The sequence below is a fragment of the Prosopis cineraria genome, unplaced genomic scaffold (assembly GCF_029017545.1).
Source record: "Prosopis cineraria cultivar Desert tree isolate PC_DT_omini unplaced genomic scaffold, ASM2901754v1 PC1, whole genome shotgun sequence".
In the NCBI taxonomy this organism is placed as follows: Eukaryota; Viridiplantae; Streptophyta; class Magnoliopsida; order Fabales; family Fabaceae; genus Prosopis; species Prosopis cineraria.
The window spans coordinates 51,207,752-51,224,900 of NW_026555332.1; the positions used below are offsets into that span (position 1 = coordinate 51,207,752).

The following is a 17,149-nucleotide window of genomic DNA, read 5'->3' on the forward strand; positions in this document are numbered from 1 at the left end:
TTATAAAAATAACTCCCACTCCCATCTCTGGAACTTCTTTTCTTTTTTTTCCATGATTACTAGATTTTGTGGAAAATTTTTACAAAAATATTTGTTCCTGCTCAAAATATGAGTCTAGTTGAAGGGTTCTCTCTTTCTCTCTTTTTGGGGCTATGAACTGGAATCTCATTCAACATAAAGTGAACAAGGCAAAGGAAATAAACGACAAAGACCAACAAACCATCAACCACCCAAGAGACTAAACTAGACAGGTGGGAGGTCAAAAGGGTTGAAGTCATCAGGGAGATGTAAGCTAACTTGGCTAAATAAACAGCCCGTGATCTTATCCTCTTCATACATACAATTAAATTCTTACACAAAAGCTGCTTCGTATAATCAATAATATTATGAAAATGATAATAATTATGATTGTTCTTTGTAATTGTCAATAGCATGCGTTCAATTAAAAAAATCATCCACTGTCCTGAATCTATTTGGCCAACATAATTCAAGCCCTTAAAGATTTCATAAACTTCAGAAATGGTAGCTAGAATAGTGCCCAACCTTTGATTGAAGTCTTGAATCCAGCTTTCATTTGAATCTTTCAAGACACCACCACAAACACTATAGTCACTTTGAATTGAAGTTAATTTAACAGGAGAACTTTTAAAATATAAAAAATAGTATTTTTATTTTTTCAAACCAAAAACATACAAGTAACTTGTAGTTGTTGTTCTTCACTTATTGATCACTTATTCATGTTGTCAAAAAAATATAAGCAATAAAGCAATAAAGTTAAACACTTATGAGTCAAATAAATAAACAATTTTTTTCCAAATTTTATCCTTAATAAATAATTAACCTAACATTTTTAAATATGGCGCAATCACAGGAAAAAATTAAAAAAAAGGATAACACACTTACAAAAAAAAAACTACACAGTTTGTTAAGTTATTTATTGTTTATTGCATTTTTTAATCATGGTGTCAAAATCTTAAAACCTAAACAATCCTCATTTGTAAAAAAAATACTCCCTTCGTTAAAAAATATAAGGCATTTTTAGTCTTTTAATGTGTAATTATTGCTTTTTTTCAAAAGTGCTTCATTGATAATGACTTTATATTTATGAAAAGGTGTTTAATAGGGATAAATATAAAAAGATAGGTTAGTTGAAAAGTAGGTAACTACTTTATTGGAGGTGAGATTTGGTTAAAAATATCTTACATTTTTAAACGGGGGAGTAATTTTTGCATAAAAATGGGGTAAAGCCCATACTCTTTACTTTTTACTCTTGTTGATTCTATTTATAAAAGAGGGTTTTTATCATATTTATAAGTCTCTTTATTAAATTTAAATTTTTAAAACAAATGTTTTCTTCTATCTTCAGCTGAATATTAAAGTGAAAAAATGTTATTAAAATATATATATTTAAAAAAATAAATTTAAAAATTTATTAAATTTTAAGATAAAGTTAACAAATTTTAAGATATTTTTTTTTTTAGTTTTGGTGTAATATATGGGAAGAAGTTACTAATAAATGTACCAAGGGAATATTAATTAATAGTCATGCAATGGTGAGACTGAGAAACACCAAAGCTGAGAAGGAACTCCGACTAAAATCTTACAAGATTCAGGTTGCTTTGTTCAGCAAGCCCGTCAACAAACATATTGCGCTCTCAAATCACATGCTTGGCCTAAATCTCGCACGAGAGAGTGGACTCTCTGAAGTTGACGAACAGATGTCTTGTTATTCTGCAAGGCAAAGCAACATTAGCCAGCATACAAATCGCTCTCCACGATGATAAAGATAACTTAAATTTAAAGGATATAATTATTAATTTGTTATTTTTTTTTCATGAAACATTAATTATTATTGTTATCCTTCCCAACCCTATTCCCCCGTCACGAATGGCGTCTAGATACGGTTGTGTGTTGATGTAGTGATGTAAGGAAGTTTTGAGCATTCCATCAAAATAGACGAGACACGACACTGCATAAATAAGACCGAAGAAGGACATAACACAACATATACTATTTCACACTCCTCCCCCTCTTCAGCCCCGAACTGAAACTTCCCTGTGCTCTCCCTCGGCATTATCGTCGCTTATTTCCTCCACAGGCGTCGTCCGCCGTCGCTTGCTACCACAAAGAATTTTAGCCATCGCCGGAATCAGGTGCGTCGTCTTCTTCCACCAACTTCTTTGTCTATCTTCTTCCTCCATGATCTACTTTCATCTTCTTCATTCCTATTTCTCCTTTTCCTTTGTTGTTTCCATCTTGAAAGAGATGCTTCCTTTTCCACCTATAAGCAAGCTTATCAGACCGGGAAGCTTTGCAATTTGAATTAATCGAACAAGCTTCGTATATGCTCTATTCGTTCTGAATTGGTACTTTGCATGATTGGATTACTGGATATTGGTACCTGACTGCCTTGTGTTGGCTCTGAAGTCTGAACTGTTTTTTTATGATAGTGTGAGGCCGTGTATGACGTGATGCTCTGTGTTGTCATGGATGGCTTGAAGGGCTGAAACGAGGGTGATGAGCGGAGAAGCCCGGGAAATTGATGCTAAGGTCAACGGGGACTGCATAATCCGCAGCCTGAAGAGCGTGAGTGAAACATAGCGCTTTCTTGATCTTCAGTGATGGCTTTGGCCTCTGCTTTTCTCAGGCCTTTCGTTACTCCAGTCGCTATTGATCTCCACGCGAAGGTAACAATGATCATTGAGTTAAACACTTAATGCACCTTATATAATTTTTGGGCGAGAAACGTGAAATGTAAAGCGCTGCTATTCGCTGAGTTGTTGGCATCTTTACCAAAAAAATATATTCTTCTCGTAGTTATTGTAGGTATAACTGCCGTGATAATATTCCAGATGCTGGGAAGGTTTGATTTTTGTACCGTACGTTTATGAAGAGGATATACAGGACCTTGATAAAATTAAAATTCCTATTGTAGTCTGTGCGCATAATGATTACCTTTCTCATTATTGTGTTTTAGACTACAACTGCTGGCTATGCGTGGGAGAGATTGGGATTTAACAAGTCGCCCAGTTCGAAGTCAAACCGACTGAAGGTGTTCACACTGAATTGTTCAATAGATAGGGATACAAATGTGAGCACATCGATTTTGGCGGACAGTATTACAGAGTGCCCAAGTGGTTTGTGCGGTTTTTCTTGTGTTGATACTGTATGAATGATTTTAGTTTTATATGTAAATAGTTTTAGCTTCTATTTGCAGAAGAACGGACCAGCGAGCCTTCCCTTTCTACAGTTTTACTGAATTTCGATAATGAGTTTGATCCTTATGGAGCAATGAGTACGCCAATTTACCAAACTGCTACTTTTAAGCAGGTGAAAATTTGATCTGTACGTGCTGAGCTCTTTAGTAACTGTGTATTTACTATTCAGTATCTCTATTCCATGATATATATATATATATATTTTAATCTTTTCATATTGCACTTGTCTTCTATACTTTATTCATGCAGCCTTCTGCAACAAAAAATGGCCCTTATGACTATACTAGAAGTGGAAATCCTACCCGAGATGTTTTGGAAAGGTTTGACCTGATTTGTTGTCTGATTTTGTCTATATCTATCACTTCTTTCCATCCTCTTTTACTCAGCATATTTTTTTATTCTTAGGTTACTCGCGAAGCTTGACAAAGCAGATAGAGCCTTTTGCTTCAGCAGTGGAATGGCTGCTCTGAATGCTGTTAGTCAGCTCGTTGGAACTGGTGCATTTCCTCATGATCTTTTTTGCTTTTGTAACTCAGCTTGTAAAATAGTGCAAGCAAGTATGCATTTTACTAATATTAGTTGAATGAATTGTCCTTTGGTTTTGTGTATTTTTGCGAATATTTAATGGATTGCAAATTGAGGAATTCAGTGCACCTCCTAGCATGTGAGTTGATGACTTGAGTCTGAGAGAGTATGAGAAAAGAGAGAACATAAGGGAAAAGTAGTCAGTGTGTTATCTGACTTACAGGGGCCTATTATTTAAGGTAGGATACAACGTAATAATGGCTAATAAACACAGAATAATTACAAAATTAAACCTCTTCAATTTTGTACAACCAATTCTAATCAAATATAATCAATCACAGTCAACAGTCAATCAACCAAAATCTTCATCATAATCAATAGTAGACTTAGCATTTTTTAGTCTGAAAAGTTAATTTTGAAGTCTGCCTGTAAATATATTTACTTCAAGTATTATGTGCAACAGGCTAGTACATAGAAGAACAATGAAAGAAAGTCAATTTTTCTGGAAAAAAAAAAAAAAAGGAAAGTCAGTTTTTTAAAAAAATTTCAAGCGTTTAAATTGTTAAATCTTTTTCCCTTTAAATATTGATATCAAATGATTTTTAACATACATCTTCATTTTTTTATTACTATGCTAGAGATGACATTCAGATAATTCAAGTATTTATTAGGGCCTGAGATTATAATATCTAAGTGTTTGCGAATATATACATTTTTCCAATAAACTTTTCACATGCTCTAATATATATAATTTTATTTTCATTATTTTTTTCATTGGAGATTATGTATGCTGAAATGGCTGCTTTTATTGTCACTTACTTATATAATCTCAATGTAGGTGAAGAAATTGTTGCTGGAGATGATCTCTATGGTGGTTCAGATAGACTATTGTCCCAAATAATTCCAAAGTCTGAAGTCATAGTGAAGTAAGTGTGGTTTTTCAGCTTTTTGGATATTTTCTTCCTATGGAGAAATGGATGTGAAAATAAATTATTGGTGGATTCATTCCAAGAAGCGTAGGTTTCACTGATGATATGGTTTTAATGATTGCATGCGCAGACAAGTAAATGCAAGTAATCTAGAGGAGGTGGCCTCTGCTATTGGACCTTGGACTAAGTTGGTGTGGGTAGAGAATCCCACCAATCCTCAGATACAAATACCTGATATTCGAGTAAGTTGCTTTCTTTTGTAGGTTGGAAGTGTCCTGTTTCTGTTCTTGTTTTTGGCTTTTTGGACTTCTCTTGAGCTGTTATGAGGAACAAGCAACTTAAAAGGAACTTCAATTATTTGCCAAGGCAATGCCTTTGGTTGCTAATGTAGAAAGTTCAACTCCATGCAATTTCTTTTGTCATTCTGAGTAAACTTGGTTGTTACTGTTGTCATTATTTTAGATGTTAGTGATGTGACTGGTCTCAATTTTCTAGCTAGAGAGGTTTCTTGGATTTTCCTGTTTGTCACTTGTCTTTGATGTAATTATTCTCAATACAGTAGCTATGTGCACAAACGACATACCACTTTTCTCTCGCACTGGACTCACCATCCTATATTTACTCAACTTATTCTTCTCTCTCTCTTCTAATTGCCTTGACAATATAGGGTCAATAATATGATATGAACCTGTAGCATGGAATTCTATTTAATGGTTTGACTCAATGTTATAAAACTTTTTTCATTTTCTTGGTTCATGTCCAGAAAATGGCAGAGATGGCTCATGCACATGGTGCTCTTCTATTGGTAGACAATACCATGATGTCTCCTGTCTTGTGTCAGCCATTGGAACTTGGAGCAGGTATTCCTATCGCTCTTGCAAGATAATGAAGTATGGCTAGATTTAACAACTTAATAACATGCTTGTTAACATGAACTAGCAATGGGGGAGTGCTTAGAAGGTCTGAGGATGAACATTTGGTCTCTTCATGTCACTACCTACAATCAGAGTTGTGACTGATTTATAGGCTGAGCTAATATATTTCCACTTACCCTAGTAAAGCTTGAAAATATTATACCTCTCCCACAAAATATCTCAATAACATGTAACGTTTCCTTACTCAACTTTTCAATATTCATAACAAAGTTCAATTTTCAAAATGAGACTACAATTTAAACAGGGCACAACTTTATGAGCACCTTCCACATTCCTAGGAAAGGCCAAGCCAAGGAAAGGTGCCCTAGGAAAGGCCAAGACTAGTGTCAAGGTCAAGGCAAAAAGCTTAGTATTTTTCAACTCCGAGTTTTCTAATGACTGATGGGATTTCTATTTAATTAAGAGCATATTCTCGACATTGACTCATTGAGAGCAAACGAAGACTAAGAAGACTTTTGGATAGCACGTGAGATCAACTACTCAAAATACTTTACCATCTGTCTTCGACTCTAGGCTTATAGCTGGCTTTGATGCAATTCTAGCTGGCACGAAAGTGTGGCTACTTTGCTTCTATTTCCTATTAATAGTTGCCTAGTTTGTGACTTAGGAAAAATGATTTGTTAATCTTTCCTACGTTGATTATCTTGGTCTCACGAGTACAAAGCTATTCCCTGTTTAAATTGTGGTCTCATTTTGAAAATTGAATTTTGTTATGAATGGTGAAATGTTGAGTAAGGAAAAGTTGCGTTTTATTGAGATATCTTGTGGGAGAGGTATAATATTTTTAGGCTTGCTAGGCTAAGTGGAAATATATTAGCTCAGCCTATATGTCAGTCATGACTCAGATTTTGGGTCATGACAAGTTGGTGACAGTCTGACTAAGCTAGGTCACGTCTGGGTTATGGTAGTCACAGGATGAGGAAGTAGTAGAATGTTGTTTGTAATTGTGTCTCTGGCCAGCACAGATTACGTGTAGGAAGCTTGTAACTCCTAATCCATGTCTCGGAATCTAGTGTTATGATTAGTGTCTGATAGTTGGATGGTGTTATGGGATTCTAAGACGTTGTAACTACTATGGTGGTGTTCGAGTGAAGATGTAATGTTGTCAAATAAATAGCCATGGTTTCATACAAAGCTTGTGTTCTAATTTGATTTATCATTTTTTTGACACTTGAATCTAACATGAATGGTTAAAATTTGGGCAAAAAATAATTTATATTGTTATGAGATTCTTTCGTGTGAGAGTTGTAATTAGTTTAAATTAGCTTAGCCTATGTGCTGGTTGCGACTTAGATTTTGGGTTGCCAGTTGTGACACTTCATACTCGAATTTTTTTCACTTTTTGTGTGGGAATGAATTGAAGCAATTCTTGAGGGCAAATGAATTTTTTTAACTCCCTTTATCACCCTAGGAACTTGTTTAGAACACCCTATATGTGTTACACGTCCAAAAATAATGGGAAAAGAAATTTCTGTCAAGTGACAACAGCTATTTTTTTCCCTTTTCCTTTCCAGATATTGTCATGCATTCAGCTACCAAATTTATTGGCGGACATAGTGCTATCATTGCTGGCGTCCTTGCCGTGAAATGTGAAAGGTCGCAGCTCCTATTCTCTGTGTCCTAAACACTTAGGATGTTGAAGACATTGAATTGTTTGAGCCATTGTTGTCAATCCGTGAATTATATACCATGGCAAATTTTGCATTTGAGTATGAGAATGTGATGCATAGCATTTTTGTGCTTGTGATCCTTATTATTGAGAATGAAATGATACTCTCATTGCTCTTTCTTGCATTATTCCCTGTTTTCAAATAGCCTTGTCTGAGCCAATGTTCATGTGTCAAGTTTGTTATTCTGCCACAAACTATTCAGCGTTTCTTATTGTATATTGAATTTCATTTTTCATCTGTTTTATTCTTTTTTTTTTTTGTTCAATTGATAATTAATAATGTGGATCAGTACTCTGCATTATCCTTCATTTTTTGCCTTTGATCATCTTCATGTAAAGGTTGGCAAAAGAGTTGTATTTATTACAAAATGCAGCGGGTTCAGGCTTAGCTCCATTTGACTGTTGGCTCTGTCTGCAAGAGATCAAAACAATGGAACTGCGAGTTGAGAAGCAACAGGTGCTTTATGAAACGCTCTAAGTTACTTATTAGTTTCGAGTCTAATGAATGGCTGACAGTAATGTCTGATTATCTGAATGCACAGCATGGTTGTTTTCCATTGAATTTATTCAGCTCGAGTGCAATCTATTTGATAAATTTGTTAGCTTACATGGCCACTTATAAAACACACACACATATTTATAAATGAAAATAAAGAAAACTTTTAGAGACTTGTTAATGTTCTGAACTGATGTTTTTGTTTGTTCATAATCCTTTCATGCTTATCTGTGCTATTTTTATTCAAACACTTCCTTGGGCCTTCTGTCTTGGGATGGATCTACAGAGAAGTTTGTGGGGACAATTGCCCCCACAAAAAATTTATGTTTTATAACATTAGATGTATGGTATGTATTAATTGTCTCTAATATTTAAAAATATTGCTTTTAATACCGCTCAACTTCTTTTTTGGTAAGAAATAATGCCGCTCAACTTTTTATTCAATACTAGCTCATCGCCATATGCTTGCATGGAGATTACATAGAGATCACACATAGATTGCACAGAGATTCCATGGTAACGGTATTGTGTAGAAATTGCATGGAGATTGAACAGAAATTACAGAGATTAAGAATTTTTTTTTCAAACAGCACAAGGTCCAAAATAATTAAATGAAACGAATCAACATAAATAGTAATTATGAAGAAATTTTGTTACACATATAGAGATTTTAATGGTTTTGACAAATATTGATTGATTTTTTTAAAATATGAAAATTCTTATGAACAGTTATGATGTAATAATATTCATATTTTTTATAGTAATTTGTTATATTTTTATATGTTCTCCTCACAATTTTAATTTTCAATTTCTTGGTCCGTCACTGCTCTTGTCCGATAGATAATGTGGTTTTACTTGATACTCCTGCTGGATGATCATATTCCTGTACAGCACGGTTTGCATAAAGTAATGAATTTTGAATGATGTATTGAATCTCTGCATTTCATAATTAGATAATATCTCTGATATGCAGAAAATAAAGAAATAAAGATTAAATAGTTCTAGTTAGTTAGGGAGTTGGTTTGTTAGGATTTGCTATAAGGGTCTGAATAAGGTCCTGAGTGTAGTTAGATGTTATGCTTGATTGAAAACCCAGAAATATTAGAGATGAAGAAATCAAAGTTCTACGTCTGAAAGATAGAAGGTAGATTAAGAATATATAAAGCTTTAGGTGTATCTAACAAAATGGCTTAAGTTATTTGGTGAAGCAGACTACTTTCAACTATATTTAATATGAAGAGTTTAATATGGTATGATGAGCCATTCAATTGGAGGCCAAAAAATTAAAAAAAAAAAACCGAGAAAAAGGGGAAAAATGAAAGAATGAAAGATTGAAAAAAAAGAAAAGAAAAGAAAGAAGAGATTAAAAAGAAGGAGAGAAGAAGAAGAAATTGAATAGATCTAAGGCCGAGACCAAAAAAGAGTACAAGCCCAAACAAGAAGAAAAAATTGAAAAAAAAAAAATCGAAGGAAAAAGAAAAAGGAAAAATGGTAGGAGGAATATTAGACATAAAGAAATCAAAGTCCCACATCTAGAAAATAGAAGATAGATTAAGAATATATAAAACTTAAGGTGTGTCTAACCATGGCTTAAACGATTTTGGTAAAGTAGACTACTTTTAAGCATACTTAATATAAAGAGTTTAACATGTCTCTTATCTTCCTTCCATTTTTCTTCTGTTTTCTATCTTGTTTCTCTCTTCTTTTTCTCTTCTTTATCCTCTACCCTATCAGTCTCTAAAACTAAGCTTCTCTTATAAAGTTTCAGTGATAACATAACAATTGTTGGCCAAAAAAAAAAAAAAAACAGGTGATAACATAACAACTTGACATTGTTATAATAAAAATAAGTTAGAGCCAACATATTTCGCAGGAGAGTGCGCAAAAGATTGCTGAGTTTCTGGCCTCCCATCCTCGAGTTAAGAAAGTAAACTATGCTGGTCTTCCTAGTCATCCTGGACATCACCTGCACTACTCTCAGGTATGGTTTACCTGCTGAGATTCAATATTTTTGCTGATATGCCTGAAACGATTCTATATATTCATTTCATTGGGTTCCTGTTTCACAGGCAAAGGGCGCAGGATCTGTGCTTAGCTTTTTGACAGGCTCAGTGGCATTCTCAAAGCATGTAGTTGAAAATGCCAAATACTTTAGCGTAGCTGTCAGTTTTGGTAAATATTTCCCCACTTTACTCTGATAAAGGAGTTCTGAATTGCTAACAAAAAAGTAGGCTTAAATGTATGTTTTTTGACACGTTAGAGTTATGAATGTTTTCCTGCAAAATGCTGACCTTGTGAATTTTGTTTTGTTAGGGAGTGTAAAGTCCCTCATAAGCATGCCCTGCTTTATGACCCATGCCGGCATACCTGCCGCAGTCCGTGAGGCCAGAGGTTTAACTGAAGATCTTGTGCGTATTTCTGTAGGAATTGAGGATGTTAATGATCTTATTGCTAGTCTAGACAAGGCACTCTCATCTGGGCCTCTCTAATTCCTTGTCAATATTTCCATCGTTGATGGGTTGTTTGCTTCAGATAATATGACAGTATTGTTTTGATTAATAAAGTGGCCTCTCTTCTGCTCCAAAAAAGAAAAAAAAAAATACGATGGTATTGTTTTGATCTTGATTTAGGTAGTCCTGTGTTATCCTGATTCCTTTTCTGTTTCTGTTATCTATTTGTATTAGCCTGGGAAGTGGGAAAACTCCAGCTGTATGTATTCATATAGATGCTTGGTATAAGCTTAAGGCAAGGCATTTTTATGACCTGACGCTGGTGTATTTAGTGTTTACTTCCTCTCTACCTTCTTGCTTAGTGCTTGTAGGTTTCGTGACAATAATTATATGATGACGATGTGCATGTTATTGGATAATATGAGCTTCAAAGGGATTGTTCTTATCCTTCTTAAGTAAGATATTGTTTTATTGCCTGTTTAGATTAACTTCGGAAAAAATTATCATTTAGAATATTTTGAAATTATTATTTAGAAAAATTTAAACAAATTTTTAAAAATTAACATTCGTAGTGAAGGTTTTAAATTTTAAAATTATTATTTTTAAATATTCTAGACAAGAAATTTAAATAGAAATTTTGGGTTATAATTTTTATACTCCATTAAAAAATCTATTGTAAGATATTCTAAAGTACTTCTATAACTTAAATTTTCTCCATTATATTTAAGGAATAAAATCTTTTTAATATATTTTAAAAAAAATCTTTGTGACTCCCAATCTCAAGGGTACTCTGTCTTTGCTACAAGCTAGTTTAAGGGGGCTCAATTTAATATTTTTAGTTGTACTTTTTACCTCTCAACTTATTCCTAATTTATCAAGGAGATGAGATGATTGATGCTTCGAATTTTATGGACTTATTCAATTTAATTTGAATTGAATTATATAGATTTTCTTTGAATTTTGATGAAAATTAGATTCCATTACATTTTAATCCAATATCAAAGTTTTCTTTACGAAAAAGCGCTCACTATAAAAACAATTCTAATGATGTATTTTGGGCAAAGCATGAGGAGTTATAAATTATACATGCTTTTTACTTAAGAAAGTTGTATAATCACAGTAAAATTTAAGAGAATTTATTCCAAAGTTTTAACAAATAAATCACTTGCATCCTAAATGGTGAAGCGATAACTCGTGGTTAGGCATTGTGTTATCATGGAGAAAGGAAATGAAAGAAAACCAAGGCGCCCATAGTATTTGACATTTTTGCCCATTCTGACGAATATATTGTATTTAGACTGCCAGTGTTTGAGGTTGTCCAAATTCATCAGATAGATAGCGTCCTCGCTCACCAGGATCAAAAACAATCCTGATCCCCTATTTCAATTTAAATTGATCCTTGATATCTATTTAAATTAATTTCTAAATATTTTTAATATTATATTTATTAAAATAAAAACATATAAAAAAATTAAATATTAAATTTAAATTATTTAGACTATATTTAAATGATTAATTTGTAAATAAATTTTTTAATATAAAATTAAGTTATTTAAATTATATCTGAATAGTTAAATTATAAAATTATAAAAAAATTTAATATTAAATTGAATTGTTAAATTAAATCTTCCCATGAACATATATGCTAAAAATTTTAAATTTTATTACATTGTTTTATATTAATAAATATATATTAAAAATATTTAAACATTAATTTAAATGTACGGATCGATTTGGACTCGAACAGCGAGCACGCGGCGCCGAATGCAAATCGAGATAGATGGTGATGACTGATGACAAAGTGTTTTTGTCATTTCAACGGGCTTTCCTTCGCGGTAAGCCGATAACCACACTGATCGGAATTCAGACGTTGTGTTCTTGTTATATTATCTAGCAATCAAATGGAAATTCTAGGCAACACAACAGATGCCATTCTGCGAAGATTGGCCTCCCTTGCTTTAGATGAGATTCGACTCTCCTTGTCCTTCAAAGATGACCTAGACAAGCTTCGCAGTTATTTATCTTCCATTTCAGCCGTCCTCCTTGATGCAGAACAACGGCAAGAGAAGAGCCATGTAGTTAAAGATTGGTTGCGGAAGCTCAAAGACGCTCTGAACGATGCAAAAGACTTGCTAGATGATTTGGCCGCACAAGCTTTGAATCAGAAAGTCGAGGCTCCATTTATCATAGTCACTCAGGTACAGAACTTCTTCTTCTGTGGTGAGATGGCTCGTCGAATTAGGAAAATTACGGAGAGGTTACATCAGATAGACGAGGAAAGAAGCTTGTTTGACTCTACTCACTTTACGATGCCACTGAATAATGATCAGATCCTTGCCAATAGGAAGAAAATATCCCACTCTGTGCCTGTCACAGGGATAATTGGGCGAGAAAACGATAAAAAGGAAATCATTGATAAGTTGTCCAGGGATAATGATGAGAGTCTTTCTGTCATTCCTATTCATGGAATTGGTGGTTTGGGAAAGACCAGACTTGCTGAATGTGTATTTGACGATGATTGGGTTGAAGGGTATTTTGATTCCAGGCTCTGGATACAGGTGTCTGATGATTTGAAGGTTGAATGTGTTGCAAAGAAAATTATCGAAGCTATAAGCAATGCTGATTTTGATCATCTGAATATGCATGACTTGCGTAATTACCTTTCACAAACATTGGATGCGAAAAAGTTTTTACTTGTACTTGACGATGTTTGGATTGCAAATGCTTTGGAATGGGATACATTGAGACGCCTGTTAAAAACCGATGTCAAAGGAAGCAAAATTATTGTGACAACTCGATATAAAATTACTGCATCAATCATGGGTGGAGAGAATTTGCTTTCTTTAGCTAGTTTGCCTTTTGATGCGAGCTGGTATCTGTTTGACAGATGGGCATTTCTGGGGGGAGGAAGCATGAAGCACCCTAATCTCATAAAAATTGGTGCTGAGATAGTGGAGAGGTGCGGAGGAGTGCCTCTAGCACTACGTACTCTTGGAAGCTTACTGTGTTTGAATACAAATGAAACGTATTGGTTATCTGTGAAAAATGATGAGAGTTGGGAGAGAGCTAAAAGAGAAGATGATATTTTGCCAGTGCTCAAGATAAGCTATGATCAATTGCCTTCCCATCTAAAAGAATGCTTTGCATATTGCTCGTTACTTCCCAAGGGCAAGGATTTCGATAAGGAAACAGTAATTCAATTGTGGATGGCGCAAGGCTTAATTCATTCAGCTAGCGGATGTGAGCAATTAGAAGACGTTGGAAGTTGGTATTTTGATGAATTAGTGTCCAGATCCCTTTTTGATGTTGTTCAAAAGAATCACAAAGCTGAGATAGTGAAATGCAGAATGCATGATCTAATGCACGATCTTGCTAAATCAGTAGCTGGGTCAGAGTGCTTGCAAGTTGATTTTCATAGTGCAGGTATGTTTGAAAGCCCAAGACATGTGTCATTTTGGGATAGTCAATGCCTCAAAGAAGATATAATTCTATCGCTAAAAGCATCAAAGTTGAGGTCACTTCTTTTGCCTGTCAAATTGGGACCCCTATCATCAACCATTCTGGGTGTCTTTCTCTCTGATTCAACTTACTTGCGCATTTTGGATTTAAGTAATTCAGGCATAAGATATCTACCCAACTGCCTTGGTTGTCTGAAACATCTGAGGTATTTAAATCTGAATGGTAACCATGATCTTGAATACCTTCCTGATTCCATTTGCGGGCTTCATTTTCTGCAGACGTTGAAGTTGTTAGGTTGTATGAAAATCAATAAATTCCCTAGAAAATTCAGTAACTTGGTTTCGCTAAGAAATTTGGTCATTAACTCTCCTAGAATGCCTATTTGGGAGAAACAACTGGGGAGTTTGACCTCTCTTCGGTCATTGTCCATTGTGTATTGTGATAATCTTGTATCTTTGTCTGAGGGGATCCAGCACCTAAGAGCCCTACGAACATTGCGTATTCAAAACTGTGGCAAATTAACTTGCTTGGCAAACGGAAAGGAAAACTGCATTTCTCTAGAGAATCTGGAAATTATCAACTGTAAAAAGATAAGTTCGTTGGAGGATTGCCTAAAAGGTCTTCATAATCTTCGCTCATTAACCATCAAAGGTCTTCCACGGTTGGTGTATCTACCCGAAAAGCTTGAATGCTATAAGTGCACTCTGCAATATCTGTACCTTTCAGATTGTCTCAGCCTCGTGAGATTGCCTGAATGCCTTGAAAATCTCTCATTATTGATGCGTGTGTACATTATAGGTTGCCCCAACTTGACGAGTTTGCCAGATAAATTTAGGTGTCTTGGTGCTCTTCAGGTCTTGAAAATTGATCAGTGTCGTCATCTGAGTTCAAGATGCCGAAGAGATGTTGGCGAGGATTGGCCCAAGATAGCTCATGTACCGGTGATTTATGTTGACAACATGAAAATTTAGTCCTTCGAGATATCATTTTTTCTTTGTTTGTTTGTGAATGTCCAAGGTTTGGTACTTCGTACTTTCGTAGTGTATTCTGTTCTTTTGCCGGTGGTTTCTGATTGATGTACGCATATTGGTTCATATGTTTGTAGTTTAAAAATGTCATGAGGACGTCAAATCTTAAAAGAGCCTCGAGAAGCTTTCATTGCATTAAAAAATATTTGTACACCGGCTGTGAATTCTCGAGCAGCTTTTGATTGGTTGTAATAGTTTCCTTTGGGCGGCTGAAAGACAAACGATCTTTTGTCTTTATATTTGTCCCCATTATCCTTCTCTAAGATATGATTTGAAATATGTAATTATATGTAATTGTATTGTAAGTAAAGCTGGAAATAAGGATCGGGCCTGAAGGGTCGAGTTTGGAGGCCATGTATAAATAAAGGTTTGGGCTTTGAAAATAATTTTTTTTAAAGTAATCGGGCTTGAGGGCTTGGCCCTGATAAGCCCTGTAAAAAAGGACTCGAGTTCGGATAGTCCTTCAAGCCCTATTATATTATTATTATTTTTATTTTCTTTGGTGGAACACGTATTTAAAGCTAATAACCTGCATCCTACATGTATTATATTATTATTAATTTTAATTTATTCTAAAATTAATTTAATATAATTGAATATATAGTATAAAATTCTTGATATTTTTTATTTTTCTATAATTATTATGTTTATGTATCTATAAAAAATGAATTTTTTCAACCAAGATTTAAATTTTATTACTAGACTTTTAAATGTGTATTGTTTAATTTTTAAAAAATTATGAGGATTTTATTTTTTTAATTTCAAAATATTTTAATTAATTTATAATGTTTAATTTTATTTTTATTTTTTTATTTTTTTAAAAAAGGGCTTGCGGGCACGGCCCTGAACCCTTCACATAAGGGTCGGGTTTGAGAAATGAGGTTCAAAATAGAGAATCGAGCTTTAGGGCCGAACCCGCCTGTATTTTCAACTCTAACTGTAAGTCTAGAGAATCCAATCTAAATTGAAGTATATTAAGTTGCAAATTCCTATCTACAATCACATTCCTTTATTTATATTAAGTTAATCAGTATATAGTCAATTTTCTTGTCACTATAATCATCTCAAAGCTTTTAAAAGAAAAAACTCATCACATAGCATAAAGTTTAAATTTTAGTTTAGGTAAGATTAATTTCTTAAGTTTTGGTTTTAACTTGATTATAACTTGATTTTTAAATTTTGATTAAGTGTAACTCAGTGTATATAGTTTGATCTAACTATAACTCAATTTCTAAATTTTAATTCAATGCAATACAATCCATATAATTTTGGCTATTTAAAACCTAAGTTAAAAGTCAATTTTGCCCTTCAAGTGTACGTGAGGGATCACTAAGGATCTTAAATGCAACTTGGGGTCATTTCTGCCCTTGAATTAAAATATTCCCTCTTCCAGCACCTCAAATTTAATTCATCAATGTTAGTCCATGTGGGTCCCGCTTTTTGAATTTTTTAATATTTTTATTATAAAATATTACTTGTAAACCTCACGTTGCATTTTCATATTTCCTCCCTCTGCAACTCCTAACTCTAGAGTCGATAATTCGACCCGAGCCTAACAAGTTAGCCTGAACAAGCCCAAAAAAATTAGGGTTAGGCTTAGCATTTTAGGAGAAAGCTAATATTTCGAGCCTATTCGGGTGGCCCAAACACCCATTTTGTTAATTTTTTTTAAAATAAAGCCAACTGCCTACTGCACACGCTGACACGAGGTCATGAGCAGGAGCAGTCGAGCATGAGTGAGTGAGGTGAGGTTCGTGAGGAGCAGCATGCTTAAGTTAAGAGGCTGAGACTGAGAGGCAAGATGCAAGAGCATTTAAAGAAGTAAAAAAATCCTAAAGCCTAAAATTGCTTTCTCTATTTCAAACCATCGAACATTCAAAATCTTTAAATCCAATGATCGTCTTCATTGTCTTGCTTTTCCTCATGCTAAACTACGCTAGAGCTAAACTCTGAAGGCTGTAGAAGAAGAAGACCAGACCCGTCGGCAGTCGTTACTTCCTCTTCCTCGCCAAACTTCATCAGCCTTCACTCTTTAGTTTCTTAATCTCTCTCACACAATCGCACTCTTCCTCACTAATGAATGACTGTCACTCCTACTCACATAGTCACATTCTCAATCTCTCTTAGACTACATGATCGCTCGCAATCTCTCACTGTCTCACACTTGAGCTTCATCCAAACTAGAAAAATTAGAACCCATTGGTAGAATGAGTTTCATCCAGACCAGAACCCCCTAACACAACAAGCTTTGTCCAGACCAAAATGGTAGAACCTACTGGCAAGGTTTTCTTCCTCTTTTTCTTTCTTTTTCTCTCCTGCTTTGTTTCGATCTGTTTGATTGCTCAAGATTGAAATCTCTACTCTATTTTGATATCTAATGTCATGCTCATTATCTGCTTGATTGCTTGAGCAATCTTCGATTGTGTTTGCTTGAGGTTAT

General features: G+C 34.3%; 2 protein-coding genes across 4 annotated transcripts; both read left to right on the forward strand.

Moving 5' to 3' along the window:
- Positions 1-1,957: 1,957 nt before the first annotated feature.
- LOC129317656 (cystathionine beta-lyase, chloroplastic) lies at positions 1,958-10,536 on the forward strand. Of its 3 annotated transcripts, none has more exons than XM_054962002.1 (14): positions 1,958-2,153; positions 2,451-2,687; positions 2,978-3,137; positions 3,218-3,330; positions 3,468-3,538; positions 3,624-3,715; positions 4,582-4,669; positions 4,803-4,914; positions 5,436-5,532; positions 7,122-7,203; positions 7,616-7,733; positions 9,646-9,753; positions 9,842-9,944; positions 10,086-10,536. In XM_054962002.1, exons 2-14 carry the CDS (start codon positions 2,622-2,624, stop codon positions 10,259-10,261), a joined length of 1,386 nt encoding a protein of 461 aa, XP_054817977.1. In that variant the 5' UTR covers positions 1,958-2,153; positions 2,451-2,621; the 3' UTR covers positions 10,262-10,536. The 3 variants fall into 3 exon arrangements, with proteins under 3 accessions (XP_054817977.1, XP_054817987.1, XP_054817995.1); XM_054962012.1 differs by having other exon boundaries at positions 2,502-2,687; XM_054962020.1 differs by lacking the exons at positions 1,958-2,153; positions 2,451-2,687 and having other exon boundaries at positions 2,978-3,091.
- A 1,432-nt stretch (positions 10,537-11,968) lies between these two features.
- LOC129303124 (putative disease resistance protein RGA3) lies at positions 11,969-14,656 on the forward strand. The gene is made up of 2 exons (XM_054942203.1): positions 11,969-14,342; positions 14,480-14,656. The coding sequence occupies exons 1-2, from the start codon at positions 12,124-12,126 to the stop codon at positions 14,508-14,510; spliced, it is 2,250 nt and encodes a 749-aa protein (XP_054798178.1). The 5' UTR covers positions 11,969-12,123; the 3' UTR covers positions 14,511-14,656.
- Positions 14,657-17,149: the final 2,493 nt, after the last annotated feature.

Bases quoted from the DNA above. Each gene is read 5' to 3' on its own strand.
- LOC129317656 (XM_054962002.1), top strand. From the start codon at position 2,622: ATGGCTTTGGCCTCTGCTTTTCTCAGGCCTTTCGTTACTCCAGTCGCT. The intron at 5,533-7,121 runs GTATTCCTATCG...TTTCCTTTCCAG, and splicing joins GCCATTGGAACTTGGAGCAG to ATATTGTCATGCATTCAGCT. The intron at 7,204-7,615 runs GTCGCAGCTCCT...CTTCATGTAAAG, and splicing joins CTTGCCGTGAAATGTGAAAG to GTTGGCAAAAGAGTTGTATT.
- LOC129303124 (XM_054942203.1), top strand. From the start codon at position 12,124: ATGGAAATTCTAGGCAACACAACAGATGCCATTCTGCGAAGATTGGCC. The intron at 14,343-14,479 runs GTTGGTGTATCT...TGTACATTATAG, and splicing joins ACCATCAAAGGTCTTCCACG to GTTGCCCCAACTTGACGAGT.